At 43.9% G+C, this 27257-nt stretch overlaps 1 protein-coding gene across 1 annotated transcript in view; it reads left to right on the forward strand.

The window, feature by feature from the left end:
* Window positions 1-27257, forward strand: part of uggt2 (UDP-glucose glycoprotein glucosyltransferase 2) — a 740193-nt gene that overhangs the window by 513033 nt on the left and 199903 nt on the right. The window contains exons 25-28 of the mRNA XM_068034396.1: window positions 6806-6901; window positions 6998-7097; window positions 12604-12683; window positions 21374-21563. Coding sequence (XP_067890497.1) covers window positions 6806-6901; window positions 6998-7097; window positions 12604-12683; window positions 21374-21563 — 466 coding nt within the window. The remainder of the gene's footprint in view (window positions 1-6805; window positions 6902-6997; window positions 7098-12603; window positions 12684-21373; window positions 21564-27257) is intronic.

Raw genomic sequence — 27257 nt, forward strand, 5'->3', positions numbered from 1 at the left:
TTCAATGGCATTACCATTGCTGAATCCCCCACTATCAACACCCTCGGGGCTACCATTGACCAGAAACTGAACTGGAGTAGCCATATAAATACCGTGGCTACAAGAGCAGGTCAGAGGCTAGGAATCCTGCTGTGAGTAACTCACCTCCTGACTCCCCAAAACCTGTCCACCATCTACAAGGCATAAGTCAGGAGTGTGATGGAATACTCTCCACTCGCCTGGATGGGTGCAGCTGCAACAACACTCAAGAAGCTCGACACCATCCAGAACAAAGCAGCCGACTTGATTGGCACCCCATTCACAAACATTCACTCTCTGCACCACCGACGCACAGTGGCAGCAGTGTGTACCATCTACAAGATGCACCGCAGCAATGCACCAAGGCTCCTTAGACAGCACCTTCCAAACCCACGACCTCTACCACCTTGAAGGACAAGAGCAGCAGATGCATGGGAATATCACCACCTGCAAGTTCCCCTCCAAGTCACACACCATTCTGACTTGGAACTATATCGCCGTTCCTTCACTGTCGCTGGGTCAAAATCCTGGAACTCCCTTCCTAACAGCACTGTGGGTGTACCTACCTCACAGACTGCAGCGGTTCAAGAAGGCAGCTCACCACCACCTTCTCAAGGGCAATTAGGGATGGGCAATAAATGCTGGCCTGGCCAGCGACGCCCACATCCCATGAATGAATATAAAAAAAAGGTGGAAAAATGTTAAGTTGGACAAAATGTTACAAAAAATTTCTTACTAATAGATTGTCGTTCATTGCATCTTTTTTTTTGCTTTTCCAATTAAGTTTTCTGGTGTGAATTTACCACAGATTCCAAATCTATCATATTACTCCATTTTTGTCTGTAGCTGACTGTTTTGATTGGTCAGTTTAAGTGGCGCATTTGTTCGTGGATTTATTTGTTCGGCGATGCCTGGCGCATGTGGAGGCACATGGAGCGCTTGGAAGGCTGGAGCGCATGACATCCGTGCAGCTGCCAATGGTTGGGGACAGCAGAAGTGGAAGGGTGGGGTGGGAGTTGGTGGAGAGCAAAAATAGTAGAAGGCCGGCAGAGACCAACAACAAAGTTACCCTGGCTGGAGAGATTGTTTCCATGAGGGCTAGGGTGACATGGGAGGGATGGAAGGAATGGGATGGGGATGGCTTGGTAGGGATGGATGAAATGATGGAATTGGTTAAGTGTAGCAAAATTGCGAGAACAATTATTTGATACAACTTATTCATGCAGATTTGAAGGAAGTTGTGTGTTTATTCCTCAAATAACATTGAGCCCATCAGATGTCAATTTGCTTTTTCAACTCAGGAGGAAACAGTTCCCAATTAGACATTCATATACTATGACTATTGTTACGACCAAGGTGGGAGCAACACACTGTCAATTCAGTCCTGTCACTCCACAGGTCACAGCATATTATTAAAGTTTTCCCCACCCAACTGGAAAACAGACGAATTAAACACTGTAGTAACCCCAGAAATAAAACAGACCAAACCAGGTATCTTTAGACAACAACAAATTAACTATTTATTCAAACTAAATCTTAAAAACTATTAAGATAAACCTATGTCTAAAGACCTTATAACTTCTTGTTTTAATCTAACTTCCCCATTCACACAGATACACTCAAAAATAACAGTAGTTAACTGGTTTTAAAAGTAGTGTTTTTAAAATTAGCTGTTTCTTAAGAATAAATAAGTAAGTCTTTGTGGGTTACGTTCCTGATGGATGAGGTATTCTAATGTGAAAATAATCAAAGGCTACTCGAAGTCTTCACTTGGATTTGATGAAGATGAAGTTTTGATAGGCATTCAATGGGGCTGCAGCAGGCATCAACAGTTCCTTCAGCAAAACCAAATGGTCTCTTAAACGGGTTATTTCCTCTTTAGGCAATTAATTAGGCCTGTAGCTCCTTGTAGAATTTTTGTTGAGAGAGAATGGACAGCTCTTTTCCGTACGCTTCGCTGGTGAGTCTGGTTCAGACTGATTTTTGCCAGTTTTATACACAGTTAACGGAAAACATTATACCTTGTGACCTCTCTCTCCTGCTGTTGCCCAGGGTAACAAAATGCAGCTGTGGCACACTGTGTCTCAGAAAATCCAAAACTTCTCTCCCTGTCTTAAAGGTGCACTGTTTTTAACAGAGTCTTAAAGGCACACTGTTTTAATCCAAGGAGAAAAATGATACAAGGCCGTGACACTATAAATAAGTCACAAGGCCAGACTCTTGACAAAATTTGTATATATATCTAGGCCTGTTTTTACACATGGACAGCTGAATGTAGCTTTTTCCAGAGTGAGAAGTTTTGATTCTCTTTAAGTCTTGGTGAAAGACTAGAAATCCTGTATTTAGAGAAATACATTTGCGATAAAGATACTGATTTGACTGCAATATGCTAGTTAAGTAATGCCTTTTGTTTCCCCATTTATGTGCTCTTCTTTTACGTTTCTGAAATATTGGCCAGATTTCTACGCGGCCCCCCACCCCAAAAGAGCGGGAAAGTGGGTGACGTAAAATGGAGCGCGAGGCTCGGCGGATGGGGGGGCTCTTCCCGGCCCACTGCTGCCTCTGCCGCTGCCTTATGCAGGACTGCGGCAAAAAACGGCCCGCCTGCCCCAGGCCAACCAAGGCCCTTAAGTGGCCACTTAACGGCCACTTAAGGGCCTCCACCCGCTGTCACGGGGATTTTAACCATGGCCAATTGGGCGGCCCAGGCCCAGGCTCGCTGATTGGCCGGCAGCTCCATTAAGGCGGGATTTACTGCCTCAATGAGGTGGAAGTCCCACCTTCGACCAATTAAAGGCCTGTGGACCGCAAAATGTGGTCAGGATCCCCAGGCCAGGTGGAGGTGGGCTCATCACCGACTTTTGAGTCGGTGGCTGGCTCCCGACCACCGAGGGACAAATTCTGGCCATTATTACTTATTAATTATCTGATAGCTTCAGTGTTTTTTTAGAATCAGCCTGCACAAAGAAAGACCATTTAGCTATCATATCTGTGCTGGCTCTTTGAGACAGCTATCCAATTGGTTCCAATCTCCTGGACTTTCCCCGTCACCCTTCAAATTTCTTCTTTTCAAGAATATATCCAACTTCCTTTTGAAAGCTACCACAGAATCCGCTTTCACTATGTTTTCAGGTAGTGCATTCCAGGCCAGAACAATTTGCTGCGTAAAAAAAAAACTCCTTATTTCCTCCATGGATTTTTTTTGCCAATTATCTTAAATCTGTGTACATTGCTCATTGACCCGCCTGCCAATGCAGACAGATTCTCCCCATCTACTCTGTCAAAAGCTCTCAAAATTTTGAATACCTCTATTAATTCTTGCTTAACCTTCTCGGCTCTAAAGAGAACAGTCCCAGCTTCTCTACTCTCATCACATAACTGAAATTGCTCATCCCTGGTACCATTCCAGTAAAATCTTCTCTGTGCCTTCTCCTTGGCCTTGACATCCTTCCTAAAGTGTGGTGCCCAGCACTGGCCTAACCAATGATTTATAATGCTTCATCACTTTTGCTGTTGTGTGATGTCCTGACCTAAATGCTTAGTGAGCTATAGTACTTGATATTTAATTAGTGCTTAACAGTGTAAAAACCTGTAAGATATCAGTTATAGATGTTTTCATAAGATTAGGAATGGTGGTAAAAGAGGTGGGGGGGTGGCATTGTTAGTTAGAAATAGTGTAACAACTGCTGAAAGAATTTTCGAGGAGGATCTGCCGACTGAGGCACTGTGGGTTGAGGTCAGGAACAGGAAAGGAGCAGTCACCTTGATGGGAGTTTTCTATAGGCCCCCCAATAGCAGCAGGGAGGTGGAAGAGCAGATTGGGAAACAGATTTTGGAAAGGAGCAGAAGTCACAGGGTAGTAATTATGGGGGATTTCAACTTCCCAAATATTGATTGGCAACTCTTTAGATCGAATAGTTTGGATGGGGTAGTGTTTGTGCAGTATGTCCAGGAAGCTTTTCTGACTCAGTATGTAGACTGCCCGACCAGAGGGGAGGCAATATTGGATTTGGTACTAGGTAATGAACCAGGGCAAGTGATAGAGCTGTTGGTGGGCGAGCACTTTGGAGATAGTGATCACAATTCTGTAGCATTCACTGTGGTAATGGAGAGGGATAGGTATGTGCAACAGGGCAAGGTTTACAATTGGGGGAAGGGTAGATATGATGCTGTCAGGCAGGAACTGAGGAGCATAAGTTGGGAGCATATGCTGGCAGGGAAGGGCACGGTCGAAATGTGGAACTTTTTCAAGGAGCAGATAGTAGGGGCCATTGATAAGCATGTCCCTGTCAGACAGGGAAGGGATGGTCATGTGAGGGAACCGTGGTTGACAAGAGAGGTTGAGAGTCTTGTTAGGAAGAAGAAGGATGCGTATATAAAGTTGAGGAAAAAGGGCACAGGCATAGCTCTGGAGGGATACAAGATGGCCAGGAAGGATCTGAAGAAAGGGATTAGGAGAGCTAAGAGAGGGCATGAAAAATGCTTGGCGGGTAGGATAAAAGAAAACCCCAAGGCCTTTTACGCGTATGTCAGAAATATGAGGATGACTAGGGGGACCATAGGTCCGGTCAAGGACAATAGCGGGAGACTGTGTGTTGAGCCGGAAGAGATAAGTGAGGTTTTGAATGAGTACTTCTCTTCGGTATTTACGAATGAGAAGGGGTGTATTACTGAAGAGGACGGTGTGAAACAGACTGGTAAGCTCGAGGAAGTGCTCGTTAGGAGGGAAGATGTGTTGGGGTTTTTGAATAACTTGAAGATAGACAAGTCTCCCGGGCCTGACGGGGTATATCCAAGGATGTTATGGGAAGCAAGGGATGAAATTGCAGAGCCGCTGGCAATGATCTTTTCATCTTCTCTGCTGACGGGGGTGGTACCAGGTGATTGGAGGGTGGCAAATGTTGTGCCCCTGTTCAAGAAAGGGAATAGGAACAACCCTGGGAATTACAGGCCAGTTAGTCTTACTTCGGTGGTAGGCAAGTTGATGGAAAAGGTGCTGAGGGATAGGATTTCTGAGCATCTGGAAAGACACTGCTTGATTCGGGACAGTCAGCACGGTTTTGTGAGGGGTAGGTCTTGCCTCACAAGCCTGATTGAATTCTTTGAGCAGGTGACCAAGCAAGTGGATGAGGGTAAACCAGTGGATGTGGTGTACATGGATTTTAGTAAGGCATTTGATAAGGTCCCCCATGGTAGACTTATGGAGAAAGTCAGGAGGCATGGGATAGTGGGGAATGTGGCCAGTTGGATTAAGAATTGGCTAACTGATAGAAGGCAGAGAGTGGTCTTAGATGGTAAATACTCAGCCTGGAGCCCAGTTACCAGTGGCGTGCCGCAGGGATCAGTTCTGGGTCCTCTCCTGTTTGTGATTTTTATTAACGACTTGGATGAGGAAGTCGAAGGGTGGGTCAGTAAATTTGCAGATGATACAAAGGTTGGTGGAGTTGTGGATACCGAGGAGGGCTATTGTCGTCTGCAAAGGGACTTGGATAGGTTGCAGTGCTGGGCTGAAAAGTGGCAGATGGAGTTTAACCCTGAAAAGTGTGAGGTCGTCCATTTTGGAAGGACAAACATGAATGCAAAATACTGGGTTAACGGTAGGGTTCTTGGGCATGTGGAGGAGCAGAGAGACCTTGGGGTCTATGTGCATAGATCATTGAAAGTTGCAACTCAAGTGGATAGGGCTGTGAAGAAGGCATATGGGGTGTTAGCGTTCATTAGCAGAGGGATTGAATTTAAGAGCCGTGAGGTGATGATGCAGCTGTACAGGACCTTGGTAAGGCCTCATTTGGAGTACTGTGTGCAGTTCTGGTCGCCTCATTTTAGGAAGGATGTGGAAGCCTTGGAGAGGGTGCAGAGGAGATTTACCAGGATGTTGCCTGGAATGGAGAATAAGTCTTACGAGGAAAGGCTGAACATTCTAGGCCTCTTCTCATTAGAAAGGAGAAGGATGAGGGGTGACATGATAGAGGTTTATAAGATGATCAGGGGAATAGATAGGGTAGACAGTCAGAAACTTTTTCCCCGGGTGGAGCAAAGCGTTACAAGGGGTCATAAATTTAAGGTGAAGGGTGGGAGATATAAGGGGGATGTCAGGGGAAGGTTCTTTACCCAGAGAGTGGTCGAGGCATGGAATGCCTTGCCCGGGGAAGTTGTTGAGTCAGAAACTTTAGGGACTTTCAAAAGGCTTTTGGATAGGTATATGGATAAAGGAGAATGATGGGGTATAGATTAAATTGTCCTTGACAGAGGACAAAGGATCGGCACAACATTGTGGGCCGAAGGGCCTGTTCTGTGCTGTATGTTCTATGTTCTATATGTTCTATATCCTGCAAATGGATCTATCAGTTACTTGGATGCCCCAAAACACATTATTCAGTGTGTGCACCTTAGACCACTTTTGTTTCATAGAATTTCAATTATATATGGAAGCCCAGAAATTATACTCTTTTATGCAGTCGACATGTGAGCAGGTGTTTCCATTCTTTACTCAGATCTACGATAAGTAGTATTCAATGGAGGAAGGGGTGGGCATTTCTTCTGCCTGCATCCCCTCCTCCTGATTTAACCTTTAGGGTTGTGGCTAGTGGGATTCTGGGCTCCTTAGAAATTCCAGCACTTATCCCACCTATGTGGGCAGCAGTATGCTTGCAGGAAGCTGATGGACATATATACGGAAATAGTGTAAAGGCATCACAGAATGGCTGTTAATTCCAGACATATTGATCACCCATTGATTTGGAATAAAATTGGGCAACAACTGATTTTTTTTCCTTCTGTTCTGAAGTGGCAGTGATCTACTCATGAAGGTAGATGCTCTTCTATCGTCAATGCCGAAAGTGAAATCTCGAAAAGATGTTAAGTTTCTTCAAGATCAGTTGAGGTAATAACGAATTCACCAGCTGAACCTTTTTAAACTAAGTTGTATTCCTGGTGTTTTGTTGTCTAAATCGTCAAAATATTTGTTTTTATTCTGCAGTGTCGTAAAGATACAACCCCAAACTGGAGTTTTTTATGAAGTGGTGGCTTTTCTTGATCCAGTAAGCAGGGAGGCACAAATGCTTGCTCCATTACTAATGGTGAGAATGAAAACTTCATTCATTTGTGTACATTGTTCTCCATTTATTTTCAAATAATTTTCCAGGATTGGCCTGCAGTGTAAATTATGACAGAGAAATGATCGGCATGCATTCCAAATCACAGAACAAACAGCTATTTCTAAATCTACCCTTCTCCCCACCCCACACTATAAAAGCAACACACACACTGAAAAAGAAACATACACACACACACAAGCGTATGGGTTATGTTTTATTTCCCTGAGAACAGTAATTCAGTTCAAGAATTTAAAAGTGCTTTATCAGTATGCTTCATCTTCATTAGACAGTGGCTTCCTTTTTAAACAATCACACAAACTGTACATCTGTAAGGAAGTAATGACACTTCAGTAACTTTGGTCCTTGCACAGTTTCACTGAATTTGCTAATATATTTCCTCTTATCCCCCTCTGAATATCCCCCTCTCAATCATTAGATGTAGTTGCTTGTACACTTAACTGTTAACCTATGACTAAACTTAATAATGGATTTTCTGTCATCCATCTTGTTCATTCTGAGAACAGATGATTTGGAACAAGCATAATGCATAAGTGATCATAAATTCATACAAAACTTCAATAAGTTAAAGCCTCGATTAGACTTTAACCTGATTTATGCGGAACCTTGGTACACAAAGGAGTAAAAATAATTTGGATATATAAAGTAAATGGTTCGCAAAATAAAATCATTTTGTTACCTGAAAATGTTAACATGGAGACAAGAGGGACTTGGTATCAAGACTGACCATTTGGATCTGGTATCTAGATTTGAATCTAATCAAGGCTGACGAGAACATTTTCTTTAAATACTATATAAATAAAATAAGTTGCAGCACAGTCAAGCCATGTCTAAGCAGAAAAATGTGCACAACTTCATACTGAACACAATTTACTATAGATTGGTGCTAAATGGTAGATGTTTAGAACAGTGTTCCCTCTGACTCCACACTTTAGTGAGCAACCAAGGTCTTAAGGTAAAATCGTGCTACTACAGTAAATGGAATCCTTTGCATCACTGCACAGCCTTTCTTCTCATAAGGTAACTGCTTTTAGAATGATTTTGTCATTCTAATTCCTGTTTTACATATTTCTAGTTCCATAGATGTTACTTTTTGGTTTCTGTTCTTCAATACAATTAAACTTTGAGTATTGCTGAAAATAGAGACATGTTGTCAAAGCTTTTCGTCTTGCACTCATCAGGACAATCTGCAAGAAGGGAAAACAGCAACTTAAACTGCATGAGAAGAGAGTGCTGATTGGTTGGCAAGTGAACTCTGATAGGTAGAGGCATTGCTATGGAGAATGCACCGGTTTATGGTGACTGACAGTTAACTGCCAAGCTTTGTTTGAAGTTTAAACCAGGCAGCTTGACTCTGATTGCCCTGAGAAATGAACCAGCGAGTGGCTGTCACTTATTGTGTTCAGCTGAAACAGGTGTAATGTTAGTATATATTCCTTCTGTCTGCAAAGAACAGGGCCCTGTGTATTAATATATGTAGCTTCCAGAATGCGCAAATGAGCCATGCTGCAAGCCCTACTGACAATCTGAAATTGGTGTCAGCGTAATTCTTAGCACACCGTGGATTATTTAGCAAATGTTGTCCAATCACGGAATCACATCTAATGTTGGACACAGTTTTGAGTTTTGCAAGCATGGGTTGGTTGGGTATAGCCTGTACCTTGCCCGTTGTGAACAACAGAAGGGACATGATGTTTGATACAATCCGCCAGTCTTTGGGACATACGGCCATGTTGGGATTCTTACAGTTCCATGCGCTATAAGATTGGCCTTATCAACAACCTCGTAAGTAGGGCCTGAGTCATTTGCTCACCATACAAGCTTGATGTTAAAATAGGTCGAATCAAAGACATCCTGCATGACAATGGCTACCCTGATCATATAATTTCTCGCTGTATATCACACAAATTTATGAATGGGCCTAAGGCCGTCTTTTTCAGCCCTGAAAAGTGCCCAGTCCACCTCGAATTACCCTGGAAGGGTAATGTATCCCAAAAATTTGAGCAACAAATAAAGCTAGCTGTTTCACGCTACTACTATGCAGTAGCAATACGTGTGGCGTTCGCCACTAACAGGATGCTGCCACCAAGCCAAAGAGACACCCTGCCTATCACACTAATGAGTAATGTGATATATGAATTTCAATGTCACTGTGATACTAGGTATATAGCCGTACGTCCCATTGGACAACGTTTCTAAATAATCCATGGTGTGCTAAGAATTATGCTGACAACCAATTTAAGATTGTCAGGGCTCGCAGCGTGGCACATTTGCGCATTCTGGAAGCTCCATATATCAATACACAGGGCCCTGTTCTTTGCAGACAGAACATTGCCTGTTTCAGCTGAACAAAATAAGTAACATTCCTAGTTCATTCCTCAGGGTAATGCCTTGACCAATCAGAGTCAAGCTGCCTGGTTTAAATTTCAAACAAGGCTTGGCAGTTAACTGTCAGTCACCGTAAACTGGTGCATTCTCCATGGCAACACCTTACCAATCAGAGTTCACTTGCCAACCAATCAGCACTCTCTTCTCATGCAGTATAAGTTGTTGTTTTCCCTTGCCTTGGTTATTCTTGATGAGTGCAAGACGAAAAGCTTCGACAACATGTTTCTATTTTCACCAATACTGAAGTTCTGTACTACTAAACGACAATTAAAATTATCAATTACCATTCTTTAAAACATTATCATCATGTATGAATACTTTGTAAAATTCGTCATCTTTTTGTACTTTCCTCAAATTTCTTGAGTAGTTGAGACCAAGCGTAGTCTTCTGATGAAGCAGAGTTAGATGGTAGGGCCAATTGGACCAGAGTGAGCCAACGTAATTCCATTCTGAGGTCAGATATTCTGTCCTATTTTTATATCATCTGTTGATTTCCCATGAACCTGTTGTACCACAGGAGCACCTCTTGCAATAACTGATCCTATTGCAGTTTTAAGATTGCATCTTAGAAGTGAGGAGAAAGAAAACACACCTTTAGACACTCAGAGGAAGCAAAATGTGAGGAAAGAGTAAGATGATTGATCTTCACTTTTGAGTTCTTTCTAATAAAGATGAACACTTATTTCATGCTCAGTTATTCATTCATGCATTCTAAATTTGCAAGGTCTTACAGGGCCAAAGAGGACTGATATGTTATTTTCAAAGATGCAAACTAGATTGAAGGGTATATAATTTTTGAGAAGGTGGGAACAGGGTGCATCATCAGTGATGGCACAGGGAAATCATTAAACAGATGAAGGCTTTCACTAATAAGTTGAGTTTTGTTGCCCCTTACAACGATCACTGAGGAGTTCTCTCATTAGCAGGTCCACCTTCTGCTTCATTTCCTTGCTTTTCCAACTCTAATCTTACAACACAGCAGGAAGTAATTTGGCCCATTGTGCCTGGTCTTTGAGCTATCCAATAAAATCATACTCTTGCTATTTCCCCATAGATTTGCAATTGTCTCCTATGCAAGTCTATATCCAATTCCCTTCTGAAAGTTGCTATCGAATCTCCTTCCAGCACCCTTTTCAGACAGTGCATTCTAGATACTAATAACCTAATAAAAAAATTCTCATCATCTCACCTCTGGCTCTTTTGCCAATTAATTATAACAGTGTCCTCTCATGACCAACCCTACTGTCAGTAGAAACAGTTTCTCTTTACTAACTCTATCAAAACCTTTCATGATTTAAATACCTCTATTAAATTGCCCCTTAAGTTTTGCTGCACCAAGGAGATCCATCTCAGCTTCTCTAGTTTCTCTATAACTAAAGTACCTCATTCCTCAAACTTCATCTAGGGCTACCTCCCCAGCAGTATTCATACCTGACCAATTTTGTATGGCAGCACATACTAAACTACAAGTGTGCAGGATATTCACTCGGTAGTATATTGCAGAGCCCCTCCAGACCTATCAAGAAAATGTAAGGATCCTTTAAAGCCCCTATAATTCTCTATGTGACAATTGGTAGAGGCATGTACCTCATTGAAGCACTCCTAAATTGGTGTTCCTGCAACTGATAAAGATATACATCTTTTAATGTAAGTAAGAAGCATGTCTCGTCACCCACATGCCATCTGTTCACTTGATTATGCTCTGTAAAAGGGTCAAGGCCGAATTCTGGAGGGAAACTGCGTCCTGGTAACCTCCAGCAAATCTGCCATTGAGGTGAAGGATGTGGTCACACACAATCAGGCCATTCAGCGTGGTCTGCCCCTTGCTATTAAAAAGGTTGAGGTTAACTGTATGATCTCGTAATGTTACGTGGGTGCCTTCTACTGCATGTTGGAGAATCCAGCTATGGGAAAAATACCAATCTGGATGAATGCCTCAGCATCCCTACTATATTTTTCAGTAACATGATGGCACCTTGGATAATATTAGACATATTTTCTGTGGCTGCCAGTGTCTTAAAATTTTGAACGAAGTAACTTTCACAATTCCAGGCAGAGCTGTGACACAGGCAGATGATCTTTGTTGCAGCTGTTAGTAGATAGTTCATTTTTCCTATTGCCTCTCTGCTAAATTCTGGTCTTCCAAAGCAGTTTTCAATGAGATCTTCATAAGACTTTGTGGCCTGTACATTCTTTGGGAGGAGTGCAGGCTGCATTGTCCTCGTATGCTGCCTCACTCTCCATTTCATCTTGTACTGCTCCTTCTCTTCCTTTCAAATTGCAAACAAAGGACTGCCCTTTGGGAATTCCATACTTAGAACTCAAAGTTCTTACTTATATTTGTATAGCACCTTTGGTGTAGTAAAATGTCCCAAGGTGCTTTACATGAGCAATAGCAACCGAAATTTGATGAAACAATAGTGGAGCAATTAAAATTAGGGATACACAAGAGGCCAGAACTGGAGAAGCATTGAGATGTTTGAGGGCTTTAGGTCTGGTGGGGACTACAGAGGTAGGGAAGGTCCATGTGGAAACAAGGATGAGAATTTTAGAATTGAGGCATTGTCAGACCGGGAACCAATGGAGAACAGTGAGAAGAGTGGTGATTGTTGAATGGGATTTGGATGTTCAAGTTTATGGAGGGTTGCGGGGGAGGCAGTCAGGAGAGCATTGAAATAGTTGTGCCTGGAGGTAACATAGGTATGAATGAGGGTTTTAGCAGCAGATGAGGATATCAGCAGAAGATGAGCTGAGGCATGAGTGGAGACAGGTGATGTTACAGAGGTAAAAGTAGGTGGCTTTGGTGGTGGAGTGGATATATGATCGGAAGCTCATCCTGGGATGAAAAACGACACTAAGGTTGCGAGGGTCTGGTTCAGCCTCAGACAGTGGCCAGGGAGAAAGATGGAGTTGATGAGGGCAAATATATCATGTTGTTCATATGGGCCCTCATGCTGTTAATGCCAAGGTCAGCTCTTTGTGGCTGTAAGAAATTTATAATGGAGAAAGTTGATCAGAACTACTATTATGCCTGCTATAAGATGAGCCTCATGAAGCATGACAATATTTGTTTTTCATGCAGGTATTGGGTCAGGTGATCAATATGAAGCTGAAAGTGTTCATGAACTGCCGACCCAAACTCTCTGAGATGCCTTTGAAAAGGTGAGAAACACTTGCAAATCACTCCTGCAACTATGTGGACTGCCATTGTGCTAATCCCCTGGTTCACTAATTAATTCATCATAATCTACTCATAAATTGCGTTGACAACCAGCAAACTGCAAACAAAATAGTGTTGAGTAAATTTACTGTGCCTGCTTTAGTTTTACCTTCTAACTCAGCAAGAAATTTCCTTTGTTTTTGTCTTCCCTTCAGTTGAAAACACTGAGATGGTCTCTAGACTTTTGAGACAAAATAAAAAGTGCTGAAAATACTCAGCAGCATCTGTGAGAAGCAAAGTTAACATTTCAGGTCTGTGACCTTTCATCAGAACTGGCAAAGGTTCGAAAAGAATTAGGTTTTAAACAATTGAGGGGAGGGGAGTGGGGGAGAGAACAAAGGGGAAGATGTTTGATAGAGCAGAGGGAGAAATAAAGAACAAAGCTGCGCTGGGGCAAAGGCAAAGCGTGTATCATTGCTTGTGGTGAAAGACAAAGTATTAGTCTGGAGAGAGTGTTAATAGTGGAATAATGAACAGCTCTGACTGCATGAAAAGCAGGCACATGGTTAAAAAATAAAATATTAAAAAAAGGCCAGTCGTGCTCTGAAGTTATTGAACTCAATGTTCAGTCAGCAAGGCTGGAGAGTGCCATATCGAAAGATCAGCTGCTGCTTCTCTTGCTTGCATTGGTGTTCATTGGAACACTGGAACAGGCCAAAGCCAGAAATGTTACATGAGAGCAAGGGGGAGTATTGAAATGGCAAGCAACTGGAAGCTCAGGGTCATGCTTTCAGACTGAGCAGAAGTGTTCAGCAAAGTGGTCACCCAATCTGCGTTTCGTCTCCCCAATGTAGAGGAGACTGCATTGTGAGCAGCGAATACTGTATACTAAATTGAAAGAAGTACAAGTAAATTGTTGCTTCACCTGAAAGGAGTGTTTGGGGCCTTGGATAGTGAGGAGAGAGGAGCTAAAAGGGCAGGTATTACACCTCCAGCGATTGCATGGGAAGGTGGAGTGGGAAGGGGATGAGGTGGTGGGGGTAATGGAGAAGTGGACCAGGGTGTCACGGAGGGAATGATCCCTTCGGAATGCTGACAGGGGAAGGGAGGGGAAGATGCGTTTGGTAGTGGCATCACACTGGAGGTGGCGGAAATGGCAGAGGATGATCCTTTGGATATGGAGGCTGGTGGGGTGGAAAGTGAGGACAAGGAGAACCCTGTCATGGTTCTGGGAGGGAGGGGAAGGCATGAGGGCAGAGTGCGGGAAATGGGCCGGACATGATTGAAGGCCCACCCACATTGGGGGGAGAATCCTCGGTTGAGGAAAAAGGAAGATATATCAGAGGCACTGTTGTGGAAGATTGCATCATCAGAGCAGATGCGCCGGAGATGGAGAAACTGGGAGAATGGAATGGAATTCTTACAAGAGGCACGGTGTGAAGAAGTGTAGTCGAGGTAGCTGTGGGAGTCGGTGTTTGTATCCTCCTGATGTTTGATAAAGTGTCTGCCCCACCGACTCCCACATTTGGCAAAAAGAAAAATCAAAGTGCGACGTCACGGGAGAGCAGGTAAGTGATTGGATGGTGAGTATTTCTCATTCTCTCTAATCTCAGGCATTCTTTGAAATTAGTTGATGGGAAATTAAAAACTTCAATCAAGGTAAGAATAACAGTAAGTAAATGAATGAGTATTAGCACAGAACATGTCTAGAGGCATTAATTAAAATTAACAGTTTAAACAAGGTACTAACCAGATTTTAAAAGAGAGAATAGAGGATTTTGTTTATATCATGGATGAGCAGCTGAGACCTGTTGCTTGCCATTTTTGCACCATGCGTGAATTTCAGGACACTTCATGTGTCTTACGGGACCATGTGTGTAGGAACTGTCTCCATCTGCTTCAGCTCAAACTCAGGATATCTGATCTTGGGGGGCAGCTGGAGTCACTGCGGAGCATCAGGGAGCAGGGGTCTTTCCTGAATCATTTCCAGGAAAGCATGGGTTTCCGCCGGGTGTTCCGGTTTCCTCCCATAGCCGAAGACTTGCAGGTTGATAGGTAAACTGGCCATTGTAAATTGCCCCAAGTGTAGGTAGGTGGTAATAAAATGGTGGGGATGTGGTAGAGAATATGGGATTAATGTAGGATTAGTATAAATGGGTGGTTGTTGGTCAGTATAGACTCGGTGGGCCGAAGGGCCTGTTTCAGTGCTGTATCTCTAAATAAAATAAATAAATAGACCCACGCGGTCATAGGGAGAACTTGCAAACTCCACACAGGTGGTATCCAGAACCAAACCTGGGTTGCTGGAGTTGTGAGGCTGTGGTGCTAACCTCTGCGCCACAGTGCCGCCCAAATCTTGGTGCATTAGGACCACTTCTAGAGCAGGAGGTACCTATTCAAAAGGGGTGGGTTGCACCTCAACAGGACTGGGATGAGTGTACTTGTGGGGAGGTTCACTATTGTAGTTGGGGAGGGTTTAAACTAAGTTGGCAGGGGATGGTCACCAGCATATAGAAGTAGAAAAGAGGAATAAGGTGCATAAAGTATGTGTGTATTGGATAGTACTAGAGAAGAGAGCAGTGCCATATTAGATAGGAGCAGACTAAGAAGGACTTCCAGGAATTCAAAGACAAGTTTACAATACACGTATGTAAACACACAAAGTGTGGTGAATAAGGTTGATGAGTTAACAAGCACAAATAGCCATGGGGGAAAATGATGTAGTGGCAATAATGGAAAGGCAGCTTAAAAATGGTGAGGACTGGGTGCTTTATATTCAAGGATACAAAGTGTTCAGAAAAGATAGGAAAGGAAAAAAGGGAGGTGGGGTGGCTGTACTGATTCGGGTAGACATTGTGGTGTTGGAAAGAGCAGATATCCTTGAGGAGGCAAGAACAGAATCCATTTGGTGAGAGTTCAGAAGCAAAAAGAGTCTGATCACACTACTGGGGGTATTCTATAGGCCTCCTAATATTGAGTGAAAGATCTGCGGTGAAATTACAGAGACTGAGTGAGACCGGCAGAGTTTAAAAGAGCAGCAGCAGCAGGAAGGAGAGAGACTGAGTGAGACCGGCAGAGTTTAAAAGAGCAGCAGCAGCAGGAAGGAGAGAGACTGAGTGAGACCGGCAGAGTTTAAAAGAGCAGCAGCAGCAGGAAGGAGAGAGACTGAGTGAAACCGGCAGAGTTTAAAAGAGCAGCAGCAGCAGGAAGGAGAGAGACTGAGTGAGACCGGCAGAGTTTAAAAGTGCAGTGGCAGCGCGCCGGAGTTTTGAAAAAAAATGGCCAACAGTGATGTCACAGGAGAGTTGCAAGGTGATTGGTTGGTGAGTCACTGCTGTTAGGGAATAGCTCTAAATAGCTGGATAATATCTCAGGTAAGAAAAGTTTAAAAGTTTAAAGTTTATTTCAAATATAGTAAGTAGTGTTTTTTTTTTTAAGGAGTTCTGTAGTAACGAGGACCAGGGAAGAAGGACCCTAGAGATGGTGTGAGGGGGAGGGTTTTAGATTCCTGGGACATTGGGACCGGTTCTGGGGGAGGTGGGACCAGTACAAACTGGATGGGTTACACCTGGGCAGGACCGGGACTGATGTCCTAGGGGGATTATTTGCTGCAGTGGTTGGGGAGGGTTTAAACTAAAATGGCAGGGGGATGGGAACATTTGCAAGGAGTCAGAGGAGGGGGGTGAATCAAAGACAAGAACAAAAGACAGTAAGAGGAATAAGAAAAGTGATGGGCAGAGAAATCAAGGGCCAGAATCAAACAGGGACACAGTGAAAAATAGTGGGAAGGGGACAAGTAATGTTAAAAAGACAAGCCTTAAAGCTTTGTGCCTTAATGCGCGGAGCATTCGCAATAAAGTGGATGAATTAATCGCGCAAATAGATGTAAACAGGGATCATATAGTTGGGATTACAGAGACATGGCTGCAAGGTGACCAGGGATGGGAAATGAACATCCAGGGGTAGTCAGTATTTAGGAAGGACAGACAAGAAGCAAAAGGTGGCGGAGTTGCATTGCTGGTTAAAGAGGAAATTAACGCAATAGTGAGGAAAGATATTAGCTCTGACGATGTGGAATCTGTATGGGTAGAGCTGAGAAACACTAAGGGGCAAAAAACATTAGTGGGAGTTGTATATAGACCCCCAAATTGTAGTGGTGATGTTGGGAATGGCATTAAACAGGAAATTAGAGATGCATGCGATAAAGGAACATCTGTTTTTATGGGTGATTTTAATCTGCATATAGATTGGGCAAATTAAATTAGTTACAATACCATAGAGGAGGAATTCTTGGAGTGTATACGGGATGGCTTTCTGGACCAATGCTTTGAGGAACCAACTAGAGAACAGGGTGGCACAGAGGTGCAGTGGTTTGCACCGCAACCTCACAGCTCCAGCGACCTGGGTTCAGTTCTGGGTACTGCCTGTGCGGAGTTTGCAAGTTCTCCCTGTGACTGCGTGGGTTTCTGCCGGGTGCTCCGGTTTCCTCCCACAGCCAAAGACTTGCAGGTTGATAAGTAAAATGGCCTTTGTAAATTGCGCCTAATGTAGGTAGGTGGTAGGAGAATTGAGGGAAGGTGGGAATGTGGTAGGGGATATGGGATTAATGTAGGATTAGTATAAATGGGTGGTTGATGGTCAGCACAGACTCAGTGGGCTGAAGGGCCTGTTTCAGTGCTGTATGACTCTATGACATCCTAGACTGGGTATTGTGTAACGAGAGAGGAATAATTGACAATCTAGTGGTGCGAGACACCTTGGGGACAAGTAACCATAATATGATAGAATTCTTCATCAAGATGGAGAGTCACATAGCTGATTCTGAGACAAGGGTCCTGAATCTTAATAAAGGAAACTACAAAGGTATGAGGTGTGAGTCAGCCATGATGGGTTGAGAAACGTTACTTAAGGGGATGATGTTGGATAGGCAATGGCAAACATTTAAAGAGCGCATGGATGAACTGCAACAATTGTTTATCCCTGTCTGACGCAAAAGTAAAATGGGAAAGGTAGCCAAACCATGGCTTACAAGGGAAATTAGAGATAGCATTAGATCCAAGGAAGAGGCATACAAATTTGCCAGGAAAAACAACAGACCTGAGGATTGGGAGCAGTTTATAATTCAGCAAAGGAGGACCAAGGGATTGATTAAGAAGGGGAAAATAGAGTACGAGAGTAAGCTTGCGGGAAACGTACAAAACTGACTGTAAACGTTTCTTGGTATGTGAAGAGAAAAAGATTGATGAAGACAAATGTAGGTCCCTTACAGTCAGAAACAGGGGAATTTATTATGGGGAATAAAGAAATGGCTGACCAACTAAATGCATACTTTGGTTCTGTCTTCACAAAGGAGGACACAAATGTCAAACCAGAAATGTTGGGGAACACAGGGTTTAGTGAGAGGGGGAACTGTCGGAAATCAGTATTAGTAGAGAAATGGTGTTGGGGAAATTGATGGGATTGAAGGCTGATAAATCCCCAGGGCCTGATGGTATGCATCCCAGAGTACTTAAGGAAGTGGCCCTAGAAATAGTGGATGCATTGGTGGTCATCTACCAAGACTCTATAGACTCTGGAACAGATCCTACAGATTGGAGGCTAGCTAATGTAACCCCACTATTTAAAAAGGGAGGTAGAGAGAAAGCAGAGAATTATAGACCAGTCAGCCTGACGTCGGTAGTGGATTTACGAAAGAGAAATCATGCTTGACAAATCTACTAAAATTCTTTGAGGATGTAAGTAGTAGAGTTGTTGAGGGGGAGCCAGTGGATATGGTTTATTTGGACTTTCAGAAGGCTTTCGACAAAGTCCCACATAAGAGATGAGCATGTAAAATTAAAGCGCATGGGATTGGGGGTTGTGTATTGCGATGGATAGAAAATTGGTTGGCGGACAGGAAACAAAAAGTAAGGATAAATGGGTGTTTTTCCGAATGGCAGGCAGTGACTAGTGGGGTACTGCAGGGATCGGTGCTAGGACCCCAGCTATTCACAATATACACTCATGATTTAGATGAGGGATCTAAATGTAATATCTCCAAATTTGCAGACAACACAAAACTGGGTGGGAGGGTGAGTTTTGATGAGGATGCAGAGAGGCTTCAGGGTGATTTGGACAAGTTGAGAGGGTGGGCTAATGCATGGCAGATGCAGTATAACGTGGATAAATGTGAGGTTATCCACTTTAGTAGCAAAAACAGGAAGGCAGATTATTATCTGAACGGCTATAAACTAAGAGAGGGGAATATGCAGCATGACCTGGGTGTTCTCGTACACCAATCGCTGAAGGTAAGCATGCAGGTGCAACAGGCAGTAAAAAAGGCAAATGGTATGTTGGCCTTCATAGCGAAGGATTCAAGTCCAGGAGCAGGGATGTCTTGCTGCAATTATACAGGGCCTTGGTGAGGCCACACCTAGAATATTGTGTGCAGTTTTGGTCTCCTGATCTGAGGAAGGATGTTCTTGCTACAGAGGGAGTGCAGCGAAGGTTTACCAGACTGATTCCTGGGATGGCGGGACTGACAAATGAGGAGAAATTGAGTCGGTTAGGATTATATTCGCTGGAGTTCAGAAGAGTGAGGGGGGATCTCATAGAAACCTATAAAATTCCAACAGAACTTGACAGGGTCGATGCAGGAAGGATGTTCCCAATGGTGGGGGAGTCCAGAACCAGGGGTCATAGTCTAAGGATACGGGGTAAACCTTTCAGGACTGAGATGAGTAGCAATTTCTTTACCCCGAGAGTGATGAGTCTGTGGAATTTGCTGCCACAGAAAGCAGTTGAGGCCAAAACATTGTATGTTTTCAAGAAGGAGTTGGATATAGCTCTTGGGTCTAAAGGGGTCAAAGGATATTGGGGGAAAGCGGGAACAGGCTACTGAGTTGGATGATCAGCCATGATCATAACGAATGGCGGAGCAGGCTCAAAGGGCCGAATGGCCTACTCTTGCTCATATTTTCAATGTTTCTATGTGAAAGAACTGAAGACTAGTAATTTCGGGAGACTTTAATTACCCAAGTATTGATTGGGATAGTATTAGCGTAAAGGGTAAGAAGGGTAGGAATTTCTAAAATGTGTTGAGGAGAACTTCCTTGTTGAGTATATTCTAGGTCCAACTAGGAAGGAGCCATTGGTAGATCTGGTGCTAGGAAATGAGGTGGGCCAAGTGGACCAAGTGTCTGTAGGGGAACACTTTGGGCGGCGCAGTGGTTAGCACCGCAGCCTCACAGCTCCAGCGACCCGGGTTCAATTCTGGGTACTGCCTGTATGGAGTTTGCAAGTTCTCCCTGTGTCTGCGTGGGTTTCCTCCGGGTGCTCCGGTTTTCTCCCACATGCCAAAGACTTGCAGGTTGATAGGTAAATTGGCCATTATAAATTGTCCCTAGTTTAGGTAGGTGGTAGGGAAATATAGGGACAGGTGGGGATGTGGTCGGAATATGGGATCAGTATAGGATTAGTATAAATGGGTGGTTGATGGTCGGCACAGACTCGGTGGGCCGAAGGGCCTGTTTCAGTGCTGTATCTCTAAACTAAACTAAACACCCATTTATACTAATCCTACACTAATCCCATATTCCTACCACATCCTCACCTGTCCCTATATTCCCCTACCTATACTAGGGGTAATTTATAATGGCCAATTTACCTATCAACCTGCAAGTCTTTTGGCTGTGGGAGGAAACCGGAACACCCAGAGGAAACCCACTCAGACACAGGGAGAACTTGCAAACTCCACACAGGCAGTACCCAGAATTGAACCCGGGTCGCTGGAGCTGAGGCTGCGGTGCTAACCACTGCACCACTGTGCTGTCCTGCTCATCAGGTTTACTCAGTCTGTACGCAGATTGAAGACACCCATAATCACCTATGCCACGTGCTTCTCTAATCCCCTGATTAATACCATGCCCCACATTACCACCACTGTTTGGTGGCCTATAAACAACTCCTACCAATGTTTGCTGCCTTTGCTGTTTCTTAGCTCCACCCAAACAGATTCCACATTTTCTTCTTCCAATCTGAGATCCTCCTTTACTAATGTACTGATCCCATCCCATATTATCAACACAGCACCACCTCCTTTTCCTTTTTGCCTGTCCTTCCTAAATATCGAATATCCTTGAATATTCAGTTCCCAGTCTTGGTCACCCTGTAGTGATGTTTCTGTTACGGCAATTAGATCATCCCCATTTACCTCTATTTGGGCCTGTAAATCATCTACCTTGTTGCGAATGCTGTGTGCATTCAGGTAGAGTGCTCTTAGCCTTGTCTTCTTGACATTCTGCACCTTGCACCATGTGGCACCTTATTGAATGCCTTTTGGAAGTCCAAGTGTATTGCATCTACTGGTTCCCCCTTATCTACCCTACTAGTTATATCCTTAAAAAGCTCTTAATAAATTTGTCAAACACAATTAACCTTTCTTAAAAACTATGTTGACTTTGTTCATATTATGATTTTCTAAGTGCATTGTTAGCACTTAAATTCCAGCAATCCCATAAAGTGTAAATAGGTGATTTTAGCTGAGCATACACGTTTGGACAGAAGGTCCTTTTTAGGCTTGCATTTTCAACACAGAATATTTGTAATCATTTTCCATGCCAGTTGCATTTTAGTTTTTTTAATAAGGCGCAGTCAGTAGTTTTTGACAATTGTGCAGTGCACAGAAACTAAATCTACTGTATTCTGTCCACAGTTTTTACCGTTTTGTGCTGGAACCTGAACTAGTCTTCACAGCTGACAACCATTTATCAGCAGGACCTGTGGCCAAATTTCTCGAAATGCCAGAAATACCGTTGTTTACCCTTAACATAATTACACCTGAAAGTTGGTTGGTAGAATCTCTACACAGCCCATATGACTTGGACAATATTCACTTAGAAGAAGTAAGTACCTTTTCAGGAACAGAAATAAAATTATAAAATTGTGCTGCAAGATATTTTCCATGATGGAGCGATTTGCTTTAACAAAGAATTTGCCAATTGTAATTACTGCTTTATGTATTTGAAAATAATTGCAAAGATCTTTGTTAATAATATAAACTACCAAAACATTATTATACATTGTATACAGGACCTCAGGACCAATTAAAAGTCAACGTTTAGGTAGTCTTTCAAATGTTTTTAATTACATCTTTTCCTTTCTCTTCCTTCACTGGAAGTTCTGAAAGGAGTGAGAATTTGTTTCATTGACTAATCTGTTGCTTTAAAAATGCCAGGTTAAAACCAAACAACTGTCTCTTACTAGATTTCCCTTGGAAATTGGTCGATTTGGAACTGCCTGTGTCTCATTGATGCCTCTGCATGCAGTTACATATTCTCTTAATGAGCTTTAAAACAAAACCTTGATCATTTTGACCAACTTAGGATTTTAAAACAATTGAAATGTTGAATTGTTGCACATAGAGCAAAGGACTATTCAGGGTTGTAGGAGGCAGAATGTGAAAGTGGTAGTAATAAAAGATTCTGTAGTCGTTTTGTTTTTAGCAGCCATGACTGAATGGTGCTGAATGGTTTCAAGGACCAGGTAGAGAAACTTATGGAAAAGGAGAAAGAAAACCCAAAAATCATAATTTATGTTTGAGCTAATGGCACAGAAAGAAATATATTTGAGTTCTTCCAGACAGAGTTTAAGGAGTGAGGCATTAAATTATAAACTATAAAACATGATATACGCATGTGGGAAATCAGGGACGCTTCCAGTGTCCCTGTTGACCAAGTATGCAGGAAGTGTATCCATCTGCAGCTACTGGCTACCCTCATTACGGAGCTGGAGCTGCGGGTGGATTCACTGCGGAGCATCAGCAATGCTGAGGACGTCATGGATAGCACATTTAGTGAAGTGCTCACACCGCAGGTAATGGCTGAACAGGCAGAACAGGGATGGGTGACCACCAGATGGAGTAGTAGATCCAGGCAGGTAGTACAGGAGCCCCCTGTGGCCATCCCCCTCTCAAACAGAAATACTGCTTTGGATACTGTTGGAGGGGGATGACCTCCCAGGGGAAAACAGCAACTTTCATGGCACAATGGAGGGCTCTGCTGCACAGCAGGGAAGGAAAAGGGGTGGAAGAGCTATAGTGATAGGGGATTCTATTGTAAAGGGCGCAGATAGGCGTTTCTGTGGCCACAAATGAGACTCCAGGATGGTATGTTGCCTCCCTGGTGCTAGGGTAAAGGATGTCTCAGAGTGGCTGCAGGACATTCTGAAAGGGGATGGTGAGCAGCCAGAGGTCTTGGTCCATACTGGTACTAACGACATAGGCAGGAAGAGAGATGAGGTCTTGCAAAGTGAATATAGAGAGTTAGGCAGAAGGTTAAAAAGCAGGACCTCTAGGGTTGTAATCTCAGGATTACTCGCTGTGCCACATGCTAGTGAGAGTAGGAATAGGAGGATAAGGCAAAAGAGCTGGTGAAGGCAGGAGGGCTTCAGCTACTTGGATCATTGGGATCTCTTCTGGTGCAGAGCTGACCTGTACAAGAGGGACGGATCTGAACTGGAAGGGGACCAATATACTTGCGGGGAGGTTTGCTAGTACTTCTCAGGAGGGTTTAAACTAGTCTTGCAGGGGGGTGGGACCCAAAATAGTAGTCTCTGCGATGAGATAGTTGAGGCAAATGTAGAGGTTAAAGGAAGCAAGTCCAGTAGGTAGGCCGGGCAGGGGCAGGACAGGGAGCGTGGAAGGTCTGGTAGGCTAAACTGCATTTACTTTAATGCAAGAAGCCTTACAGGTAAGGCAGATGAACTCAGAGCATGGATCGGTATATGGGATTGTGATATTATAGCTATTACTGAAACGTGGTTGAGGGATGAGCAGGACTGGCAGCTCAATGTTCCGGGGTACCGATGCTTCCGGCGTGACAGAGGTGAAGGTAAGAGAGGAGGGGGAGTTGCACTATTGATTAGGGAGGACATCACGGCAGTACTTAGAGAGGATATCCCAGGGGGACCGTCCAGCGAGGCCATATGGGTAGAACTTAGAAATAAGAAAGGGGTGATCACTTTGACGGGATTATACTATAGGCCCCCCCAATAGTCAGAGGGAAGTGGAGGAGCATATATGTAGGGAAATCACAGATAGGTGTAGGAATTATAGGTTTGTAATAGTAGGTGATTTTAACTTGCCTAATATTGACTGGGACTGCCTTAGTGCTAAGGGATCAGATGGGGAAGAATTTGTTACGTGTGTCCAGGATAGTTTTCTGAAGCAGTATGTGAAAGGCCCTACTAGAGAAGGGGCTGCACTCGACCTCCTCTTAGGAAATGAGGATGGGCAGGTGATTGATGTGTCAGTGGGGGAGCACTTTGGGACCAGTGACCATAACTCTATTAGCTTCAAGATAGTTATGGAAAAGGATAGGACTGGTCCTCAGGTTGAAGTCCTACATTGGTGTAAGGCTAATTTTGATGGCATCAGACAGGAACTCTCAAAAGTAGAATGGGAGAGGCTGTTTACAGGTAAAGGGACGTCTGGCAAGTGGGAGGCTTTTAAAATTGAGATAGGAAAAGTTCAGGGTCGGCATGTTCCTGTTGGGTGGAAGGGCAAGGCTGGCAAGTTTAGGGAACCTTGGTTGATGAGGGATATTGAGGGTCTGGTCAGGACAAAGAAGGAGGCATATGTCAGGTTTAGGCAGCTGGGGTCAAGCGAGTCCCTCGAGGAGTATAGGGGATGTAGGACTACACTTAAGAAAGAAATTAGGTGGGCAAAAATAGACCATGAGATTTCCCTGGCAGATAAGATAAAGGAGAATCCGAAAAGATTCTATAAGTATATTAAGAGTAAAAGGGTAGCAAGGGAGCGAGTAGGTCCCCTTAAGGATCAGTGTGGTAATCTATGTGTGGAGCCACAGGAAATGGGCAAGGTCCTAAATGAATACTTCTTGTCTGTATTTACCGTGGAGAAGGTCATGGAAGCTCGTGAGTTCAAGGGAGGGAACGGCGATATCCTGGAGCATATCAACATTACAAAGGAGGAGGTTTTGGAAGTTCTGAAGCGCATTAAGGTGGATAAATCCCCAGGGCCTGACCAGGTGTATCCTAGGATACTATGGGAAGCAAGAGAGGAGTTTGCTGCAGCCCTGGCAGAGATTTTTGTGTCATCGTTAGCCAAGGGTGAGGTACCGGAAGACTGGAGGATAGCTAATGTTGTGCCTTTATTTAAGAAGGGCAGCAGAGATAAGCCAGGGAACTACAGGCCGATGAGCCTTTCATCAGTGGTGGGAAAGTTATTGGAAGGGATTCTGAGAGACAGGATTTATATGCATCTGGAAAGGCATGGTCTGATTAGGGATAGTCAGCATGGCTTTGTGCGTGGAAAATCATGTCTCACAAATTTGATTGAGTTTTTTGAGGAGGTGACCAAGTGGATTGACGAGGGCAGGGCGATGGACATTGTCTACATGGACTTTAACAAGGCCTTTGACAAGCTCCCGCATGGTAGGCTGGTCCAGAAGGTTTGAACGCTTGGGATCCAGGGTGAGCTAGCCAATTGGATACAAAATTGGCTTGGTGATAGGAGGCAGAGGGTGGTAGTGGAGGGTTGTTTTTCAGATTGGAGGTCGGTGACCAGTGGTGTGCTGCAGGGATCGGTGCTGGGCCCTCTGTTGTTTGTCATATATATTAATGACTTAGATGTGAATGTAGGGGGCATGATTAGTCAGTTTGCAGATGACACCAAAATTGGTGGTTTGATGGACAGTGAAGAAGGTTGTCTAAGGTTACAACAGGATATAGATCAACTGGGAAAGTGGGCAAGGGATTGGCAAATGGAATTTAATGCAGACAAGTGTGAAGTGATGCATTTTGGGAAGTTAAACCAGGGCAGGACATATACATTGAATGGCAGGGCCTGGGGAACGTTGTTGAGCAGAGAGACCTTGGGGTGCAAGTACATAGTTCCCTGAAAGTGGCAACACAGGTAGACAGGGTGGTGAAGAAGGTGTATGCCTTCATCGGCTGAGTTGGGACGTCATGTTACAGTTGTACATAACATTGGTTAGTCTGAACTTGGACTGCTGTGTGCAGTTCTGGTCGCCACACCACAGGAAAGATGTGATTAAGCTAGAGAGGGTGCAGAAAAGATTCATAAGGATGTTGCCTGGTTTGGAGGGCTTGAGTTATAAAGGGAAATTGGATAGGCTGGGTCTGTTTTCCCTGTAACGAAGGAGGCTGAGAGGGGACATGACAGAGGTATATAAAATTATGAGAGGCATAGATAGGGTAGATAGCCAGAGTCTGTTTCCCATGGTCGGGGTGACTAAAACTAGAGGGTATAGATTTAAGGTGAGAGGGAGGAGGTTTGAAGGGGATCAAAGGGGTAAATCTTTCACACAAAGAATAGTGGGTATCAGGAATGAGCTGCCAGAGGAGGTGGTGGAGGCAGGAACAGTAGCAAACATTTAAAAGGCATCTGGACAGGTACTTGAATGAGCAAGGCATAGAGGGATATGGAATTAATGCAGGCAGGTGGGATTCGTATAGATAAGCATTATGGTCGGCATGGACGCGGTGGGCCGAAAGGCCTGTTTATATGCTGTACGACCCTATGACTTAATGATCTCCAGGATGGTGATTTCCAGATGGCTTCCAGTGTAGAGCACTGTATAAGTTAAGGAGAGGAAGATTAGGATGGTCAAAGAATAGCTGTCATATTGATGCAGGAGGGAAGGGTTCTTGCTGTTGAACCGAGTTGTGGACCAAGAGAATGAACCGATGTCATTTCAAAAAAGATGTATGGAGCAGTATGGAGGTTTTCGGCTAATATGGCGGGGGTGGAGGAAGTATACTTTTGAGACTGGAGAGGAAGAACAGAATTAATAAGGTTGTTGGAGTCGAAGCAGAAAGCTTAGCTGAAATTAGTGAGAAAAGGGCAAGAAAATTAGTGAGAAAAGGGCATTTATACTAACCCTACAGTAATCCCATATTCCCTACCTACGCCAGGGGCAATTTGTAATGGCCAATTTACCTATCAACCTGCAAGTCTTTGGCTCTGGGAGGAAACCGGAGCACCCGGCGAAAACCCACGTGGTCACAAGGAAAACGTGCAAACTCCGCACAGGCAGGACCCAGAATCGAACCCGGGTCCCTGGAGTTGTGAGGTTGCGCTGCTAACCACTGCACCAATGTGCCACCCTGGTTATGACGTAGTGAGAGATCACAACACTGTAGAGTTGCTATGGCACAGAAGGAGACCATTCAACCCATCGCGTTCATGCCAGCTATCCAGTCAGTCTGATTCCCCACTTCTATGCACGTAGTCCTGCAAGTTTATTTCCCATCCAATTCCATCATAGGCCTTGATTTCCAGGTTATTACCACTGGCTGTGTAAAAAAGTTCTTCCTCACATTCCCCCAGTATCTCTTTACCAAAACCTTAAATCTGTGTTGCCTTGTCCTTGTACCATCAACTAATGGGAACATCTTTTCTTCGTCTACCTTAGCTAAACCTCTCATACTCTTGTAGATCTCTATCAGATCTCCTCTCAACCTCCTTTGCTCCAAGGAGAACTATCCCAGCTTCTCCAACCCAACCATGCAGCTAAATTCCCTCACCCCGGAACCATTCTTGTAAATCCCCTCTG

This window comes from Heterodontus francisci, chromosome 6 (assembly GCF_036365525.1).
Source record: "Heterodontus francisci isolate sHetFra1 chromosome 6, sHetFra1.hap1, whole genome shotgun sequence".
NCBI lineage: Eukaryota > Metazoa > Chordata > Chondrichthyes > Heterodontiformes > Heterodontidae > Heterodontus > Heterodontus francisci.